At 43.9% G+C, this 16998-nt stretch overlaps 4 protein-coding genes across 4 annotated transcripts; 2 read left to right on the forward strand and 2 right to left on the reverse strand.

Moving 5' to 3' along the window:
- The first annotated feature begins 78 nt into the window (after nt 1-78).
- On the forward strand, nt 79-2327 carry B0H65DRAFT_144736 (uncharacterized protein). Its single transcript, XM_062820984.1, has one exon. It carries the CDS (start codon nt 337-339, stop codon nt 1876-1878), a length of 1542 nt encoding a protein of 513 aa, XP_062685401.1. The 5' UTR covers nt 79-336; the 3' UTR covers nt 1879-2327.
- Nucleotides 2328-3327: 1000 nt separating this feature from the next.
- Nucleotides 3328-4818, reverse strand: B0H65DRAFT_419480 (uncharacterized protein; the record flags this gene model as incomplete). The annotated part of the gene is made up of 2 exons (XM_062824213.1): nt 3328-3637; nt 3821-4818. The coding sequence occupies 2 exons, from the start codon at nt 4816-4818 to the stop codon at nt 3328-3330; spliced, it is 1308 nt and encodes a 435-aa protein (XP_062685402.1).
- A 6880-nt stretch (nt 4819-11698) lies between these two features.
- Nucleotides 11699-11872, forward strand: B0H65DRAFT_421264 (uncharacterized protein; the record flags this gene model as incomplete). Its single annotated transcript, XM_062824332.1, has 1 exon — nt 11699-11872. A coding segment is annotated over one exon (174 nt), but the record flags the coding sequence as incomplete, so codon positions are not given.
- A 1727-nt stretch (nt 11873-13599) lies between these two features.
- Nucleotides 13600-15349, reverse strand: B0H65DRAFT_440906 (uncharacterized protein; the record flags this gene model as incomplete). Its single annotated transcript, XM_062825489.1, has 3 exons — nt 13600-13845; nt 14010-14719; nt 14776-15349. 3 exons carry the CDS (start codon nt 15347-15349, stop codon nt 13600-13602), a joined length of 1530 nt encoding a protein of 509 aa, XP_062685404.1.
- Between the last annotated feature and the right edge of the window lie 1649 nt (nt 15350-16998).

Consider the following 16998-nt stretch of genomic DNA (forward strand, 5'->3'; position numbering starts at 1 on the left):
TAATCAAAGGCTTGCGAGAAATAATTTTGCACGGTCATCGATTCCGGGGATTTCAACCAAGTTGAAGGAGTTGACAACTATTGATGGTCTGTTCTCCACGCTTATCAGTGACTACACAAACGAAACAAAGTTTCCAGATCTTCTGCCGACGGATGTTATGGATCGTTACCACGACTCGAGTAAAACTGACACGACAACGAGAGCCCTTCGTCGGAGAAACATGGAAACCTACAATCCATTCGGTCGAGAGGAAGTCTTTGCGGGATTTCGGAGCCTTGTCCCGGCACATTGGATCGGGCTCTTGAAACAACGAAGAAAGATGCTCGATCGGTGCTTATGTCAGGCCAAACACTCATCGCTTGGCTCCAAGATTGCGACTACAACAACAACATATGCTGGATCTGTGGGGACCCTGGCTCTGGCAAGAGTGTTTTGATGAAACACATAGTAAGCCAAGCAAGATCAGACCCCTCGATTTTCGAACCATATACAAGAGGCGCAGAGAGAAACAAGGATACGGACCGGGAGAAGCCCATCGTCATTTGGCACTGCTTTGCTCGGGCTGGGAACCCCGTTTCCATGCAGTTCGAAGAACTTACCATGATCCAAAACATCCTGTTCCAGCTTTTCAAGCAATTCCCCGGTGAGATCGACCGGGCTTTTGCCTACACCTACAACATGATGCTTAGCCAGCGGAAACCGGATTACATCAAGGCAGGCTTATCGACTTTGAAGTTCAAGACTCTTGAGAACACTCTGTTCTTCTTCCTGGCAGACACTGGGCTAGTAAGACCGCGGGTCTTCATCTTTTTGGACGGGCCGAGTGGATTTTCGCGACAGAAATCTGCTTTCTTCAACATCGACGAAGTGGAAGAAGCCCCGCTTATCCACAAGCTGAAGGGAATTAGGGGTGTCAAAGTGTGTGTTGCCAGTAGACCTGGGGGCGTGTTCCATGATTGGGATCGTTCATTCCACGGTCGGGAGGAAAGGGGGTACAAATTCCATACCCTCCGTATTCAGGATTATACGCGGGAGGATATCCAGAAGTTTAGTAGCAACCGGCTAGAGAGTGTGCTTCTTCCGCTCCGCATACCTCTCGCCGCAAGTATTGCAAACGCTTCTGAAGGATCGTTTATCCTAGCCAAGGATGGGTGCGAGGCTGCCCTTCGAGCATATGAACAGTCGAACGATGAAGAGGCTATCACCTACTCCCAGATTCTCTTCAACTCATTACTACACGAGATCGAAAGGATGCCATTAACATTCAAGTTACCCAACTACGACTTCGTACAGGAGAACCGCCTCGAAACCCTCTCAACCTATCTAAACTTCATTATCACCCACATCGAAAACAACATGTCCCAGGCCCGTAACCAACGACCTTTATCCCTCCTACAGTTTACGCTGGCCGTCGAATCATACCGGGACACCCTCCCCTCCGGGCCGCTCACGGACTTTCAGATAGAATTCCTTGCAAGAGCCTGTGACAACATAGCGCATAAGATCAGAAAGGAACTCTATCCCTTTATTGTTCTCCGTGAAATGGAACATGAAGAGAAGCCGCAATATGTGGATGAGAACTTGGTACAAAATTGGAAAGGTCTGGTCCGCGCGGCGGGATCAAAGGTTATGCTTCTGCATAGTAACCTGGTGCTGTTTCTGGAGAACACCTTGGCGGGACGGCATTTACTGGATAACGACGATGGGCAAAGGGCTAATTCACTTGTCCAGCACGACCAACTGCATAGTCACATTGCCGATGAGATGAGGGCCCAGAATCCAAGATTCTTACGGGACCGCGTGGCGACGCTCCTGAAGGCCTCTCTGTTTGAGCACACTTCACTCATGCCGGAGATTATCAATGAGGAGTGTGAGTAGTGGTTGGAGCGCGGCGTTGAGGTGAAGACGGAGACCAAACCGAAACGTCGGTACCCCACTACACGTTCTAAGACTGCCAGGACCAAAGCGCGGGGTATGAAGCCTCAGCCATATCGCCCTTATAGCGAACACTTGAAGTTGTTGGAAAACTTGCCGGAGGTGGCTGGATTGGAGGGAGAGATGTTGCTGTTCGAGTTTTGGCCGTCGACGTTCGTTCATCAGATCAAGATAGAACCGGAGGAGAGTGTTTCCGATGGAGGTGACTATGTTGAGGTTGTGAGGGAGACGAAGAGACGGAGGATGGCGTGAACACAATGTCATATTTTTGGCCGCGAGAAGTTGTTTGGCTTGGAGTTTACTATGGTGTTGACATTGCATTTGTTTTGTCTTCTGTTTGCTATGTATACAAGAACTCCTCATTGATATTTCTTTCTCACTATTAAAACGTGTTTGTGAAACATCCGTTCTACGTAAGTCTTTGATGTTGTTGCAGGTGGTGAAAAGAAGCATGGGATGAAACGAACCCGAAATCAACATCGCCCATATGTCGATGAAGAAACGTTCTTTCCCCGCCTGCTACGGCGCCCAAAAGCCCCTGGAATGCACTAGCTGGCAGCGCTGATTAGAACCTGTGTCCTAGCTGTTTGGTCCACTTTGAGGTCATTCTTCCTTCACCTGCTTCACTTTCCTTTCTTTCCCGTCGGTTTCTTCCAACATATTGAGCTACCTACTTCTCTCAAATTGGAGATAAATCCTGAACATCCACAAGGAGGGCTTTTCTGGTTGTGCTTGAACCAGTCCACAACCTCTGTGACTCTGTCTAGAGATGCCTAACGTCTTGTTAGTACCCGCCGAGAGGTGCGCGCAAATGGGCGGCGTTTAGCCCCACTCAAGCGGTAGCAAGGTCACGGCTGATGAATGTTAACGCGCTATTGCTATCACACAGACTTTGGCATTGTTTCTGATAAAGGACCATCTTATTCAATGATGCGGAACATAGTCCTACAACGCCAAGAGATATATCTGGATGAAAATTTGAAGGCCGCGGCCGCGGCGCCGGAGTCGAAGTTACTCTTGAGGTATCTCATACCCGGGTCATTGTCCAGGACTGGAAGGAGAAGGGGGAGTTTTTGCCGAATGAGTGGGCAAAGGCGTTTGGACCGAGGATTAGGTCCAATGGAAAATGAGGCCGCAGGAGCAGTAGAAGTAGAAGCAACCAGATAAAGGCAGCGACGAAGGAGGGAAGGCGTAATTCGTAGAGGTACGATAAGAGGCAAATTTCGGATTGGGAAAGCATTTAATAGCTCTACGTAGCGGGAATACAGGGGAAGGAGAACTTGAACCCAGAACGTGAGCATGATGGCGCATAATCGTATACGAAACTAAAAGCTAAAAGCACCGCACCTGATCTACTCGCCAACCTCCGTCACTCCCTGCACTACCACAGCTTCAAACGTGCTCCGCACAGAAGTCCCAGTCACTATCCCCATAACTGTTATTATCATCGCTCCACTCTTCCTCCTCCTCGTCATCATCATCATCATCATCATGTACTTCATCTTCTCCCTCCGCTACCTTCTCCGCCTCTTCCTTACTTAACTCCCAGTAGGGCAAACGATAACCATTATCATCGAACTCATCTTCTTCATCTCCCAACTTTTTCGCGGCTTGTTCTTCCAATCTTGTCTTCCGGATATCAAACGCTCTAGTAACCGCCAGCAGAGCAATCTCAGCCTTTTCCTGGGCTTCGATCATGTCGCTAACCGGTCGAGGAGGCATGTTGCCCTCTTCTTCTAAGGCAAACAGTAGTGCCTGATTAAGGTACCGGCCCTCCCAAGTCCACCAGGTCTTGTCAACAAGCTTCTTGAGAATGACCTGACGCTCAGCCCGGCTGTTACACCGCCACACCGTCTTGAGTACGGAAAGTACAAAAGCAAAGTACAGCAACCGCGTCCTTGGGCGGTGGCCGTTAGCACCCGGCCGGAAGTGCAATGGCTTCCCGCCCAGTTCTCGAACTGTCATCCATGTCCGTGGATCGTCAGGCTGGGACCCGGGCCCCATGAAGAGCGCATCCAGAAGATATTTGGCCTTTTCGTCGATGACCATCCACTTGTATTCTTTGGGGTGATGATTTTCAAGTTCCCATTCCGCCAACACCTGGGTGCTCTCAAGCGCTTTATCGTCGAGGTTGGGGACAATTGCTAGGGCCCCGTGGTCGAGGGCACGGGCGACGGCATATGGGAGGAGAAGGCCGTTGTAGGGCGAGAAGAGATCTACTTCGGCGTCAGAGGGCCACAACCAGGGAAACAGCGCGTACATGGTGTCACTGCCTAGTTTATATGGGAAAATGTGTGCCGCAACCATGGAGCTAGCATCTCGATGGGTGCCGGTGGCGGGATCGAAGATGAGGTCGAGGTGGCGATGGTTTCCACTTTGCACGACCCTGTACATGCCGGCATCGTATGCTGTGAGGAGGGACTGTCTGAACTTGACATGTTCTGCTCGGCTCGGCCGCCCCATTCCCGCAGTGCCCTGGTAGGTCCTCAACAAGCAGGCAAAAGATATCGAAACGACGCCCACTCGTGCGGGCCTGTCGGCTATTGTTGTGTATAGCTGCTTCTCAAGCATAGCCGCCTTCACCTTCCACTTCATGCTATCGGCCCATCGTATCAGGTCGTACTCGTCCGGATCATCATCTGGATCGTGCAATTGTCGTACCTCCAAGTACTTGGTCTCCGCTTCGAGAGTCTTGATCTTGCAGCCCGCGAGCTTGGCCGCAGTGCTCCAAAACCCAGGATCCGAGCTACGGAGGGACTTGAGCTTGTTCCTTATGTCCTTCATCCGTATAGACTTTGCTATGTTGTATTCGGAAAGCAACTGCTCGGATTCTGTGCGAAGCAAGAGGGGTTTGAGGGTTTCCGGGGTGGTCGATAACGACATGGTCGACGTTTATATAATACTTGGAGTTGACGCCGATGGTAGGGTAAGGGGTTGGTAATGGGATTCATGACGGGAGAAATGCTATGCCGGGAAATTGATGGTGGTTTGATGGAAGTGGAAGTGATGGGTGGATAGGGGGAAGCAGGTCCAGTTTAGAAAGGGAAGCCGAGTGCACAATCAAGGTCCATGTCGGACTGTCGGACTGTCGGTCATAGAAGCTCACAGGAGGTACAACGGAGGAGGTTGCGAGCACAATCACTTCTTTATTCCCTTTATCTCCAAGGTACCGATGCAGCATTCAAGGGATTGCCTGTTCTCTCCAGGGTTCATAACAAAACAAAACAAAACCCAGATTTGACCGTTTTGTTTTATTTTGCCTTAGAATCGAGATTTTGCCTTATTTTCCAGCCGTTTTGTTTTGTTTTATCGTTTTTGCTATCGGATTACACATATTCCGGTCCCGGGATACAGTAATTACACACTTCTATCAGCCGTATCAGCACCATTACATAATAAAAACGTAGAGAAAAATATACTAAATAAGACAAGTAATAAAATAAAGGAGATTACAACCAATTAAGGCTATTACAAACCTTCCTCCCCACCCTCGATATCAAAACGGTTCTATACCTTCAAGTTTAATAATCTATTAATAGTATTATAATATATTCTATACCGCTGTAATAATAATATTAACTTACCCAAATTGAATACGTTTTTATATTCGTTAAATATAGAAGGGATTAATAAATAATTATATATTATTATAGTTAAACGAAGATATTTGCTTTCATTCTAAGTCTACTAGAGTAGGGAGTTAGATATAGGTTGAGGGGATTCCTTAAAATATATTAAAATTTCATCGTCGAAGGAAGGCTATTGAAGTTTAATATTATAATAATTAGGTAGTATTAATTAATTATATATATTGCTATTATCCCTTTAAAACGTAGAAGTTAATAAGGCGGCTAAACTCGAATTAGTAAGACCCTAGTTAATATTGTTACGTATTTTACGATATTAGTATTCTTAGCGGTAAATAGTCCTAAGATTATTAAATACCCAGTTAACTTCCAATTTATTTAATGTAAAATTAATCCACTTCTTTTTATAACCGGGGTAAAGGATTATAATAATTTAATACGACGAGGATCTGCCTATAAAATCCCTATATTTTTCGAATTTAATGATTGTATAGTCGATATTCTACCGGATAAATATATAGTTAGTATTATTTAATTTAAGAAGAGGGCGAAGTTAGGTAGTACGAAATTAAGTACTAAATTAATTACCGGAAAGTTAATTACTAGTAGTAAGGGGTTGATTATTAATAAGACGAAAAGAGACTATTAATTAATAATTACGACGTTAAATATTAAATAAATTTAATTCAAAATTATTTAAACGATAAAGTTGATTAATAATATAACAGGGTCAACTTTAGATATTATTAGTAATCTCTTATAAAAAGGAAACGTAGTTACTATTATTATTATTATCGCTATTATTATTTTACCCCTTATTATATACTTTTAGAATATCTAATCTTTAGAACGGCTCGAACGCAATCTTCTTATAGTAGCGGTCTTGCTATTATTTAAAATCTTTGAAAGTCCGGTAAAGGGTGGCTATTACTATAGGGAAATATAATTTATATTATTCAAATATTTTGATCGTCCTCATAAATAGTTTAAAAAAGTAGAGAATAAAAATAAATGTATTCTAATCTTCCTTAATTAGAATATCTTCGGCCGCAATATATTTATTAGAATTATTTTAACGGCGGTTCTATTTATAAAAAGTATTAATAATATTTTTAAAATTGAACGCGCGCTACATTATATAATAAATAGAATTCTATTTAATATCGTTATTAGTAGTAAAAATAATCGATTTAACTTTAGCATTAAAAAATTATTACCGTATTAATTCCTCTCTTATTCTATTAATTTCCCTTTTACAAAATTAATAAATTTTTCCCTATACTAGGGAGAACGGCCCACAAATATAACTATATTTCGAAATTTACTAATAGGACCCCGCTTCTTCTATTATTTTAACAACTCTTCGTCCTCTTTTTAAATTTAGCGTACGCCTGTATCTATTAATGCAAATTAAATAAAACTACAAGAATCCCCTTTTAAACAAAGCCTTCATAACGAAATTAATAATATAGCTAAAGCAATATAGCTGCAATCGATTCTTAAATTTATTAAATTTAACTTCGTCCGTTGGGAAATCTTCGTTAGAATATAGGGATTCTATTAAGTAAATCATATAAATATTATTAAAATTAACGTTATCGCTCTAGAAATAGTTAATTTAACTTTAAATTTAAATTTAACTATAATTCTTTTTAAATAACCCTTATTAGTGTATAACGTCGAAAATTATTAATACGATATTTATACCGCCGTACTCCCCCTTTATGTAATATAAACTTAATATATAATTATGTAAAACCCGATCCTTATCAACGTAGTAAATATAAATACTTAATAGAATAAAGTTATTATTAGAAGTCTAGAGATCGAAAGAAATGTACTTTTTAAAGGGGGTTACTAATGACGTTACTTTAATATTAGAAAAATAAATTAAATAACTACGGTCGATTTATAATTTAATTATTATATTAGTTTGTAGTAATAACCTAATTACTAACTTAGCGTTAAAAAAGGATAAAAGTTGGCAGCAAGCCGGGTTAGCGATAGTATTAAAGGGAACGTTATGATTAATAATTTAATTAATTAATAATTTCCTAAATATATTAGTAAGTAATTTAGTTATAGAAATATAATTAAATTTATAAATTTTAATAATCTATTCTAATATACTCTATAAAGTTATTTTATATCGTTTAGTTAGCAAACTTTCTATTTTATTATCGATTTAGTAGGTATTTTTAAAGTAATTAATAGCGCCGCTAATATAATTACTAACATAGATAGTATTATAGTAATTATAATATTAAGTTTAGCTAATAATTTTAATAATTAAAATATTGTTAACAATTTCAACCTTCTACTTAACGAACTAAATCCTATATTTACTAATAGAAGAAGTACGAGGGTTATAACGTTTAATCCAATTATTAAATATATATTTACATCCTTTATATATAACGTAAGGAAATTTACTAATTTAAAGCGGTAACTAATTAAATATTAGTTAATATAAGTATATTACGATAGCGGTTTTCTCTATTATATACTTAGTTACTAGGTAGGAGAACTAGCTCTCTAATATAAGTAAAAATATTAGTAGGGTTTTTAAGAACGTTAAACGCATTAATTAGGGAGTTGGAGCTATTACTACCGTCGTTATTAGGCGGGCTCCTAGTATTACTAATAAGGGAAGAGGTAATAGACTTAGCCATACCGATTAAAAGAAAAAGAAAGAAAGAAGGTAAAGTATTTCTATAGAGTATAAAAGGGGAGAGCGACTTGCAGGGTAGTTTACAAATTTATAATACTATAAGAGGTTATTACTAGTAACCTAATCTTATACAAATCAGGAAATAGGAAGGCTAATACGATAAACCCCCTATAACGCTACCAAATATCTTACTAACCCGTCGGGAATAGACTTTTCACAACGCGTTTGAACGGATCAACACGAGGACTACGATATGAGAAAGATTGGTTTTAACAGCTAGAATCTACCCCTTCTAATGTTAAGAACCTTGGGTCGATCTTTTATGGTTTTTGCAAAAAGCAGTCTACCCGTTTTACCCGTTTTTACCGCTGTTTTGTTTTATGGTTTTATTTTATTTTATCTTTTGTTTTATTTATTTTGCCCTGTTATAAATCCTGGTTCTCTCCGCTCCTGCCTTTCCAGTGATGAATGTCCGGGCATGACCGTCTTTCCTGCGAACATGCTGGCTAAGCTCTAGCAAGGTGCCTAAACTAGATATTATAGCCGGCACGGCGTAGTCTGTGGAAAATCTCCGTCAGCCTTCTATCAAATATGCAGTAGGAACGTGAAAGGTACAAACCCCTCCATAATTTGCAGGCAGCGCATCTGCACATCCTCGTCGTCACTAACAGCGTAGCCCTCTGTGCCACTAGGAAGTTTAGTGGCTGTCATAGTGGACCTGCCTTCAGAAGTGACTTGAATATTGACCGGACCCGCTGCTCTAAACATCACATACACCGGTGCTGCCTCTTGAATCGTCCTAGTAGTGTGAACGCGGACTTGCCTACTCTCACTGGCGTCAAGGTTGGATATTGTAAGCATGCAAGCACCTCGGATGACGAATTGCGCGCTATTATCAGTTACGATAGCGCCCATGCCGGCGCCATTGGTATGAAGCGTGCTTCGGTTGAAGTTCGTTTCGTTTAACCACGTTGCGATGAAACCATCATCAGAAACGGAAGACATTTTTGGTTGTGGGATATGTAGCTTGTCAATCTTGTAATCCTTTCGATCTTCCAAGGGTGATTTCCAGTGAGGTGACGTGAAAGTAAGCCCTAGGGCGAAGTGGATAGTTAATGTATAAGAATGTAGAGGCAGAGAAGAAGAAGACTCAACGCCCTTTTATGCTTGAACGCTACGGGTTGCGCCTCCGGCGATGATATAAGAGCGGGCTCTGTTTGGCGTTGGCGTGAGATGCAGTCACTCCACCAAGCAAATACGCCACGCGCGCAGTTTCAGTGAAGGGGGTGATTGTTTTGATTCATATTATGGGCTGCCCTGTCTGCCTGTGACTCAAATAAAACTCTGCTGTCAACCTTTGTCATATCCCTTCGAAATATGTAGAGGTACCCTCTCATCTCTTGAGCGCAGGCTTTGACATGATCCTCTCTCTATTCTCAGCTCAAACCCTTCCTAGCTGTCAAGGGGAATGGTGTATTGCGCAAACGACGAAGGCTTTGATCTCTGTTGTCCGTTGATGTAATGACCCAGCATCGGCCATGGTGGGAAAATGTTGAATGTTCTGATATCTTGACATGTAAATCGAGAAATTTGCGCGGCTTCTCATACATAGTGTGCTAGTTTGTTCCTTCTCGGATGGAGAGTTCTCGGTCATTCGGTGGAAGGTCCTAGGTCTGAGGCTGATGAGGCTGCTGGGCCTGTTAAGCCTCCTCATTCTCGGATTCGACTCTGATCTCGGTCCTGCCCTCCGTCTCGAAGAGCATGATAATGGGCTCTGCCTCTTCAATCATGGCGGTCTCGCACCTCTCGACAAACCTGGCTGTCCCAGACTCTTGTCTGTACAGGACACAAGAGAACACGCCCTGGGTGTCGATTTTGGCGCTACCATAAGTGAAGATAATGCCCCCGAAACTTCCGCCAGTTGTTCTCAGCCAGGAAAGGTTGGGTGCCTCGTGCATGAAGATCGCGAAGAAGGGCATCTCTGTCTACAGCGTGTCAGCTTGTTGATCTTGTACATATCCTGAGCTTTGTGGATTCATGGTCATCACATTCGAGGGTACTATCCACTGACTTACTGTGGTGACGAGAAAGTGACTTCGGTGGAGAGGTGATGATGGTTCAAATCAAGGAGATGGAGTCTGTGCTGTGGTTGATGAGATGTAAGACGGTGTTCGGTTGGACGTGGAAACGCGAAACAGAAGAAGAGCCTGACTCTATAGTGAGAACGGAAGAAAGAAACAAGAAACTAAGGCAGCCTCGAAGAAAAAGAAGGGAGTGCCGGTGAGGGGCAAAACCGGTGAGTGGGTGCGGCACGAGATTCCAGCGGGTTCTATTTGGCGATGGGATGAAATCCAGTCCCTCTCCTCTCCGTATCAGACACACATAGTGCCGGGGGTTCGAGAATCGGTCAATGATTGCTTCGACGTATAATACGTAGGGCTCTTTCTACCTAAAGCTGAGGACAAAAACACGTCGGTCTTAAACGTAGGCAGCGAACTCCTCGCACCCTCTCGTTTGGCTACGGGTACCTTTCTTCAACTCTACGCACCCCCCTTTATATAAGGTACATTAAATATTAGGTATCTTCTACTATATTACATTTAATACTTATTTTTACTTATTCTATTTAGTTACTATTCCCCAATAGGCCATTTCCTTCCTCCAATAGGCCTTTTCTATCCCCCAATAGGCTATTTCTACCCTCCAATATGCCAGTCCTTTTCCCTAGTAGGCTATTTCTACTTCCCAATAGGCCTTCAAACTGAATTTTAGAGTTTAATATCTTTATTCAATAACGAGTTTACTACTTAGAATCTTTTAGTTCCAAACTATTAGCTTAATACCACACGAGTCTAGACCTTATTATATATAACGCTTTGGCAAATACTCTCGAAGAATACTCTTATAGATAAGGAGCTTATTGGAAGAAGAGAAGGAATATTAGGTAGGTACTAGGAACTAGAGAAATAGATTCATATATCCCAATACCCAAATCTTTGCGGGATAATAAATTAAGCAGGCTTCCCACACTCCAATTCAGGCCAGAATGTGAAGTACTCGAGCAATTGTCGAACTTGGTGACGGTCCTGCTTTATCTCAGGTGCGGAACCAGAAAGTTCGGACGACTGACCTCGTGATAAGAAGGCGTGTTTTGATTCCTGTGGGCTCCCAAGATCTGAAACAGGAGAAGTAGGGTACTTTAACATTACCTCTACAGCCAATAAGAGAGGGGAGGTCAACTTGGTTATATCGACACGCGGTTGCGGTTCCGATAAGATACACTTTCTTGTACCTAACCCCTCGTCGCGTCTAAATCACATCGACTTCTTTCACTCAACATCAACACTCCTTTCTCTCGCTGCTACTACCATACCGTATTGTCAGCTCACTCCTCCAACCCAAGATCAACAGTCAATCTCCTTCCGTACAGGTAACTCTCAGCGCACTCATCTCCTCCAAAGTTCCATTAGTCTCACATTCTGATCACCCTCACCTAGCCCCAAATATGGACCCGGTCAAGGAAAACATCGACAAAGCGATGAATGAAATCCACAAGACCTGGTGGAACCATGTAAATGGTTTGGCCGAGAAGTGGGCCAACCACCCGGACCCTGAAGCATGGCACAAACACTTCCTCGAGTGTCTCGACAGCATGGAGCAGGGACCGCCTCCCAAGCCTTCTGTGGCTGGCAGTTCTGGCGGCGAAGCCCAGGCCGTCAAGCGCGGCCGTGTCGATGACGGCGAGACCTCTAACACCGAGGCCGTCAAGCGCCGTCGCGTCGATGACGGTGAGACCTCCGACGCTAGCAGGAATGTTAGCAAGGCTTTGAAGTCGGCAGCAGGCGCCACTTACTCCTTCAACGGCCCTGCTGAGTTCCGGGTCAAGACAGACGGTACTGAAAACGGTGTTCCGAAGCCTACTTTGCTTGTGGCCCCGGGTGGTGCTACCGTCTGGATTGAACATGCCCTTGACGTCGGTGTTTGTGAAGTACCAGGTGAGTGTCTCTTTGTTGCTTCTTTCCGCTTTCCTTACACCTTCAAGCTGACATTTTTTCCCAAGTCGTTAAGAAGCTCTCTTTTCCCGAGTCCAACATGGCCGAAGCGGAGGCCGACGATTATACCCCGCCGAGTGCTTGAGAGGTTGGTACACTCCACATCCCAGTCACCTTCATATATCCCATTACATGTCTGATGGAAGGCTAACGGAGCCAGCCAATAGTGGTAGCTGGTTGGGGCAGGAGACCTTGTTGCCGTTGGCTTTCGTGGCGCTGCGTTGGTTCATGTTGAGACTGGCTTCTTCTCTCTTTTTCTTCCCTTGTTTTTCGCGTCTCGGTATTGGGATCGCCAGCGTTGAATATGGGGTGGGAGCTTGTGGTGGTGATGCAAAAGCGGTTGGTTGAGGTTTTTGGGCTGGTGGTCAATGGCTCAATGTTCTTGAAAGTCAGGAGGGGTGCTTTGGGTGGAAGTGTTCAAGTGTATGGAGCAACAACCGCGGATTTGGGGGCGGAAAGTCTTTCATTTCCTGCACTGAACTCTTTGGAAGGAAGGAAATAAAGAGATTGGCAAGAACGAGGCAACGAAATGAGAGACCACCAACGGAAGGAGGTCCAGAATCGTAAGGAAGTCACTGAGCATTCATTGTGTACTACTTGTACTATCCAATGCCATCCAATATTCGTGAATACCCGAGGAAAACCATGAAACAACCATCCAAAGAGGGAACAATGCAACCATAAAAGCATGCAAACAGACAGCCATTCAGCCAGAGAACCATGCCACCAGAAAACCATCCAACCAGGGAACCATCCAACCAGAGAACCATTAGACCAGTTGACGCCAACTCATGTATCCGAACAAAGCCATAACGCCCCTCTTTCCCTTGAATATCCCAACTTCACTTTCTCACATTCTCTTGCGTGCCGTCAACAGGGCAAAGCCGCAAGTGACACAAATATCCCCAATAATTGACCGTAACCTTCCCTCCCAGCAACTTTACAGACGCACCTACAAGTACATTCCCGGCCATTTCTCCTCCTCCTCCTCCTTCAAATTCGGAAGTTCGGACACTGTCGAACCTTGACCTTCTATTCCATGTCGCATCCTCCACGACTGCAGATCAAGTTCCAAGCCTGCCTCACCCGCAACCGTTTCCCAACTAAACACTTCCTCCCCCCGGGTTAAGGCTGCTTACTTCTCGGATTTCGACGTCGAACTTCTCATCGCATTTCGTACTTCCAGCCACAACCACGACAGTAGCGCGGTCTCTGCACATGACAACGAGTTGGAAGGAACGCAGGAAGGCGGCCGGCAAGAATGAAGAAACCGATCGGAGAGACAACCCAGAAAAGGAAGTCAAGTCCAGATCGCGGAGGAAATTAGGAAGGCAGAAAATATGGACGGCGTTGCTTATCCCTTTTCACCATCCCATGGTTGTGAATGTCGAAACGATAAACGAAGCTGGTCGTTGACTCGTGAGGGAAGCCCGTCATGTACTTCTTGGGGTTTTGCTGTTCTCTCGGTTCCTGCGGTTTCACCAAGGCCGGCGTCGTCGTTATGCTCTTCCCCGATCTCGCCACTGTTTCGTCCAAGCCAATTGTGCTTGCGCTGTTGTCCAGACGACGTCTCTTGCTGCTGCTGCTGCTGCTGCTGCTGCTACATTCAGATTGGCGTTCGTCCTGTTCTTCAGATTCAGATTCAGAATCAGAGCTGAACAAAGAACTAGAATCCCTTCTCCTCTTCTTGTTCCATGTCGGCGGTTGAAACTCGTCCGAGTTTACCTTCGTCATCTCCTTAAGGCAGGCCATGATATACCTTACCCGATCAATCCGGGTTCGCTTGTACTTGTAGAGCATGGCGGTAATGGCCGGCTTTGTCTTTTTCTGCCAGGTATCCTCACACGCTCCGAGGATGTTGTCGAGAAGGCCTTGGTCGAAGAGCTCCGGTTCTTCTTGCTCGGGTCGCTTGGGAGTGCTGGCTGTAGTGGTATATGTAGGGGGTGGTGCAGTAGCGGTGGGGTACTCCTCCTCCTCTTCGTACTCCTGCTCCTCCTCCTGCTCCTCCTCCTGCTCCTCCTCCTGCTCCTCCTCCTGCTCCTCTTCATCCTCATCCTCTTCATTCTCCTCCTCTTCGTCCTCCTCCGACTCCGGCTCCGGCTTCATGTTCGAATGGTTCAGGAAATCGGAAAAAGCACTCAAGTCTTCCTCGGGTTGATCGATGATGCCCCAAGCAGCATAGTTCCGGGGTCTTGGATGGTGAACAGAAGCTGTAGCTGTATATGCCGGGGGAGGGGAGCTCGTAAAGTCTACAAAATTGACCGAATGACGAGTATGGGTCTTCGTAACCTCCGGCTCCTGTTCCGGTTTCGTATTCGCAGGATTGACGAACTTAGGAGAAGCGTAGATGTTTGGGTCGAGTTGGTTGATGAGACCACAAGAAGCATCGTATTGTGGCCGAAACTCTGGGATAGAACGCGGAGGGGCTTGGTAGACGAGCCCTACTTCCTCGGTAGAGCTAGAGGAAGGTAAAGCTGTATATGTCGGCGGAGGGGAGCTCGTCAGGTCTACAGGAACTCGACTGAGTGACCGGTATGGCACTTCTCCTCCTCTGGCACCTGTGCTCGTTGCGGGGTCAAGAGATCGACGAACTCGGGAGAAGCGTAAGTGTTTGGGCCGAAGTCACTGAGAAGACTAAAGTCGTAGGGGTCTGGCTTGGGTTCGTTGATAAAGAACCAATTCGGTTGTTGAGGCTGTGCCTGAGTCTGGAACTGACTCAGTCCGACTGAAGGCGCTGAGTAAACCGCAGGGCCCGGTTGAGGCATTACCGGCACCGGAGGGATCTGCTGCCACTGATGCTGCTGTTGAAGATGAGATTGGTTCAGCTGGGCATGGTCGATGAAACCAGGAGGGACATTGGAATTCGGAATGAGGGCCTGGCCGTTGGTGTTCCATGCTTCGTTGATTGTCTGGGATTCCGCGGGATATTGTTGAAGGTTGCGGGGGAGGTTGAGGTAGAAGTTGCCGCCGGAATAGGGGTGCAAATTGTGTAGAGGTGTTTGGTTGTGATATATTTTCCCCGTCGCGGCGAACCTCTGGGCATTCGGCTGTGTTGAGAAAGCACCGGTGGCTGTTAGGCGCCTTGTAGGGGTGGGATACGACATGGTTGAGAAGCGAGGTGAGAGAAATTTGAGTTCGTAGTAGGTATGAAAGTTGTACAGATACACTAGCGATCGATGTTCAGAGAGAATCGAAGTTGCTTTGGATGATGAAGGAAGAAAGGGATATCGAGAGATGGACGGATATAGGTGCTTATATACCTTACCTGGAGAGGAAAAAAGATGTCCGATACTTGTCTTTCCAAGAAATCGTTCACGCCGCATGCACCGCGTGAGTTTTCAAGCATCATTTCCATCGACCGAGTTCTGGATTGTATCACCATTCGGGTCTCGGACATGCGCCTTTGGACGTAAAGAGTCAGATAACATACATGCACTGCCCGGTTGGGAAGATGAATCTTGGGAACATCGGTATAGTTAATGCACTATCGCAAGCTCTCAGTTATATACCTTGGTTCCGTTAAAGCGATATTACAATGGCTGATCGCTATCGTAGTGCATTGCAGTGCCTATATACGTGCCGCGTGCTGCTGTAATATTATTGGTAATAATCGATATGGGTTTATTAACGTGGCTTAATTGTAGAGAAAACCTACCCACACACACCTCGAAACCTACATGTATACACCCTCTATACATAACCCTTACCCTAATAGCTCGTGCTAGCCTATAATATTTGTATTGAAAAGACTTATTTTACCCGCTAAATTTCGTATTTTTAATATACGTAATATTTCGTTAAAATTTCTCGATTTCTGAGGTCATGCAGACTTAGCGACTTTTGTACCCACGATATTGATCTACTGTAATACTAATAATATATATTTTAATTGTACATACCTCAATTATTTCTCTTTATATTTAGCTAATTAAATTATTTATAGATAGTATTGTACGCGCCGTTACCTGCAGATAGTATCGCTACTTTCGTATCTCGTTCCTCCTTTTACTATAATTTATAGGAGGTAGTTATATTATACGCCGCGTTCCCTCCTAGGGATACCGTTACCGACGTTTATTGTAATTTGATAGCCCTCTACTTTAAAAATCGCTTTGGTATTATAATTTAACATTCTTACAAATATAAGATTAAGAACCCCGATTATCCAATATATAATACGACTATTCGTTATTTTTACTAATATAAATATACCTCGTATCGACCGCAACCTCGTACGAATCTTTAGAGTAAATAATAATAAATATTTAAAAAGATTATTCTAAATTATTTATTTTATACTATAATATTCGCGATTGCGGCGACCGATTGGCGATAAATTCTAATTGTAGTTAATAGTACTTATAATAGTTACTCGCTATTTAAATACTTTAATGCTTATTTTTTTTTACGGGAGAAAGTATTTTTTCTAGATTTAGAGGCGGCTAATTAGGTTAATATTCTATTCGAAAGAAGCGAGTTAATTATCCGATCTATCTACTTTTTAATTAAAGACCGGTACCTGTACTTTTTTATTACGTGTAAAGACTTCGATAATATACGATTACGATTTAAGTAGTTATTTCGAACGGGATATTAGGATATATAGGTATTTGTAAGGATATTAAAAAACCACGAAACTATTGCGTGTTATTATATTAATTGGGAGGACGATAAAAAGATTATATTATCAAACGCCTTTTAATTAATAAGTCGATAATATAAAATATAGATGCGGAGTATCATGGGGCGAGAG

Source organism: Neurospora tetraspora (assembly GCF_033439725.1).
Source record: "Neurospora tetraspora strain CBS 560.94 chromosome Unknown B0H65scaffold_2, whole genome shotgun sequence".
Classification (NCBI taxonomy): Eukaryota; Fungi; Ascomycota; class Sordariomycetes; order Sordariales; family Sordariaceae; genus Neurospora; species Neurospora tetraspora.

Excerpts from the sequence above, each read along its gene's own strand:
- B0H65DRAFT_144736 (XM_062820984.1), top strand. The coding sequence starts at position 337 with ATGTCAGGCCAAACACTCATCGCTTGGCTCCAAGATTGCGACTACAAC.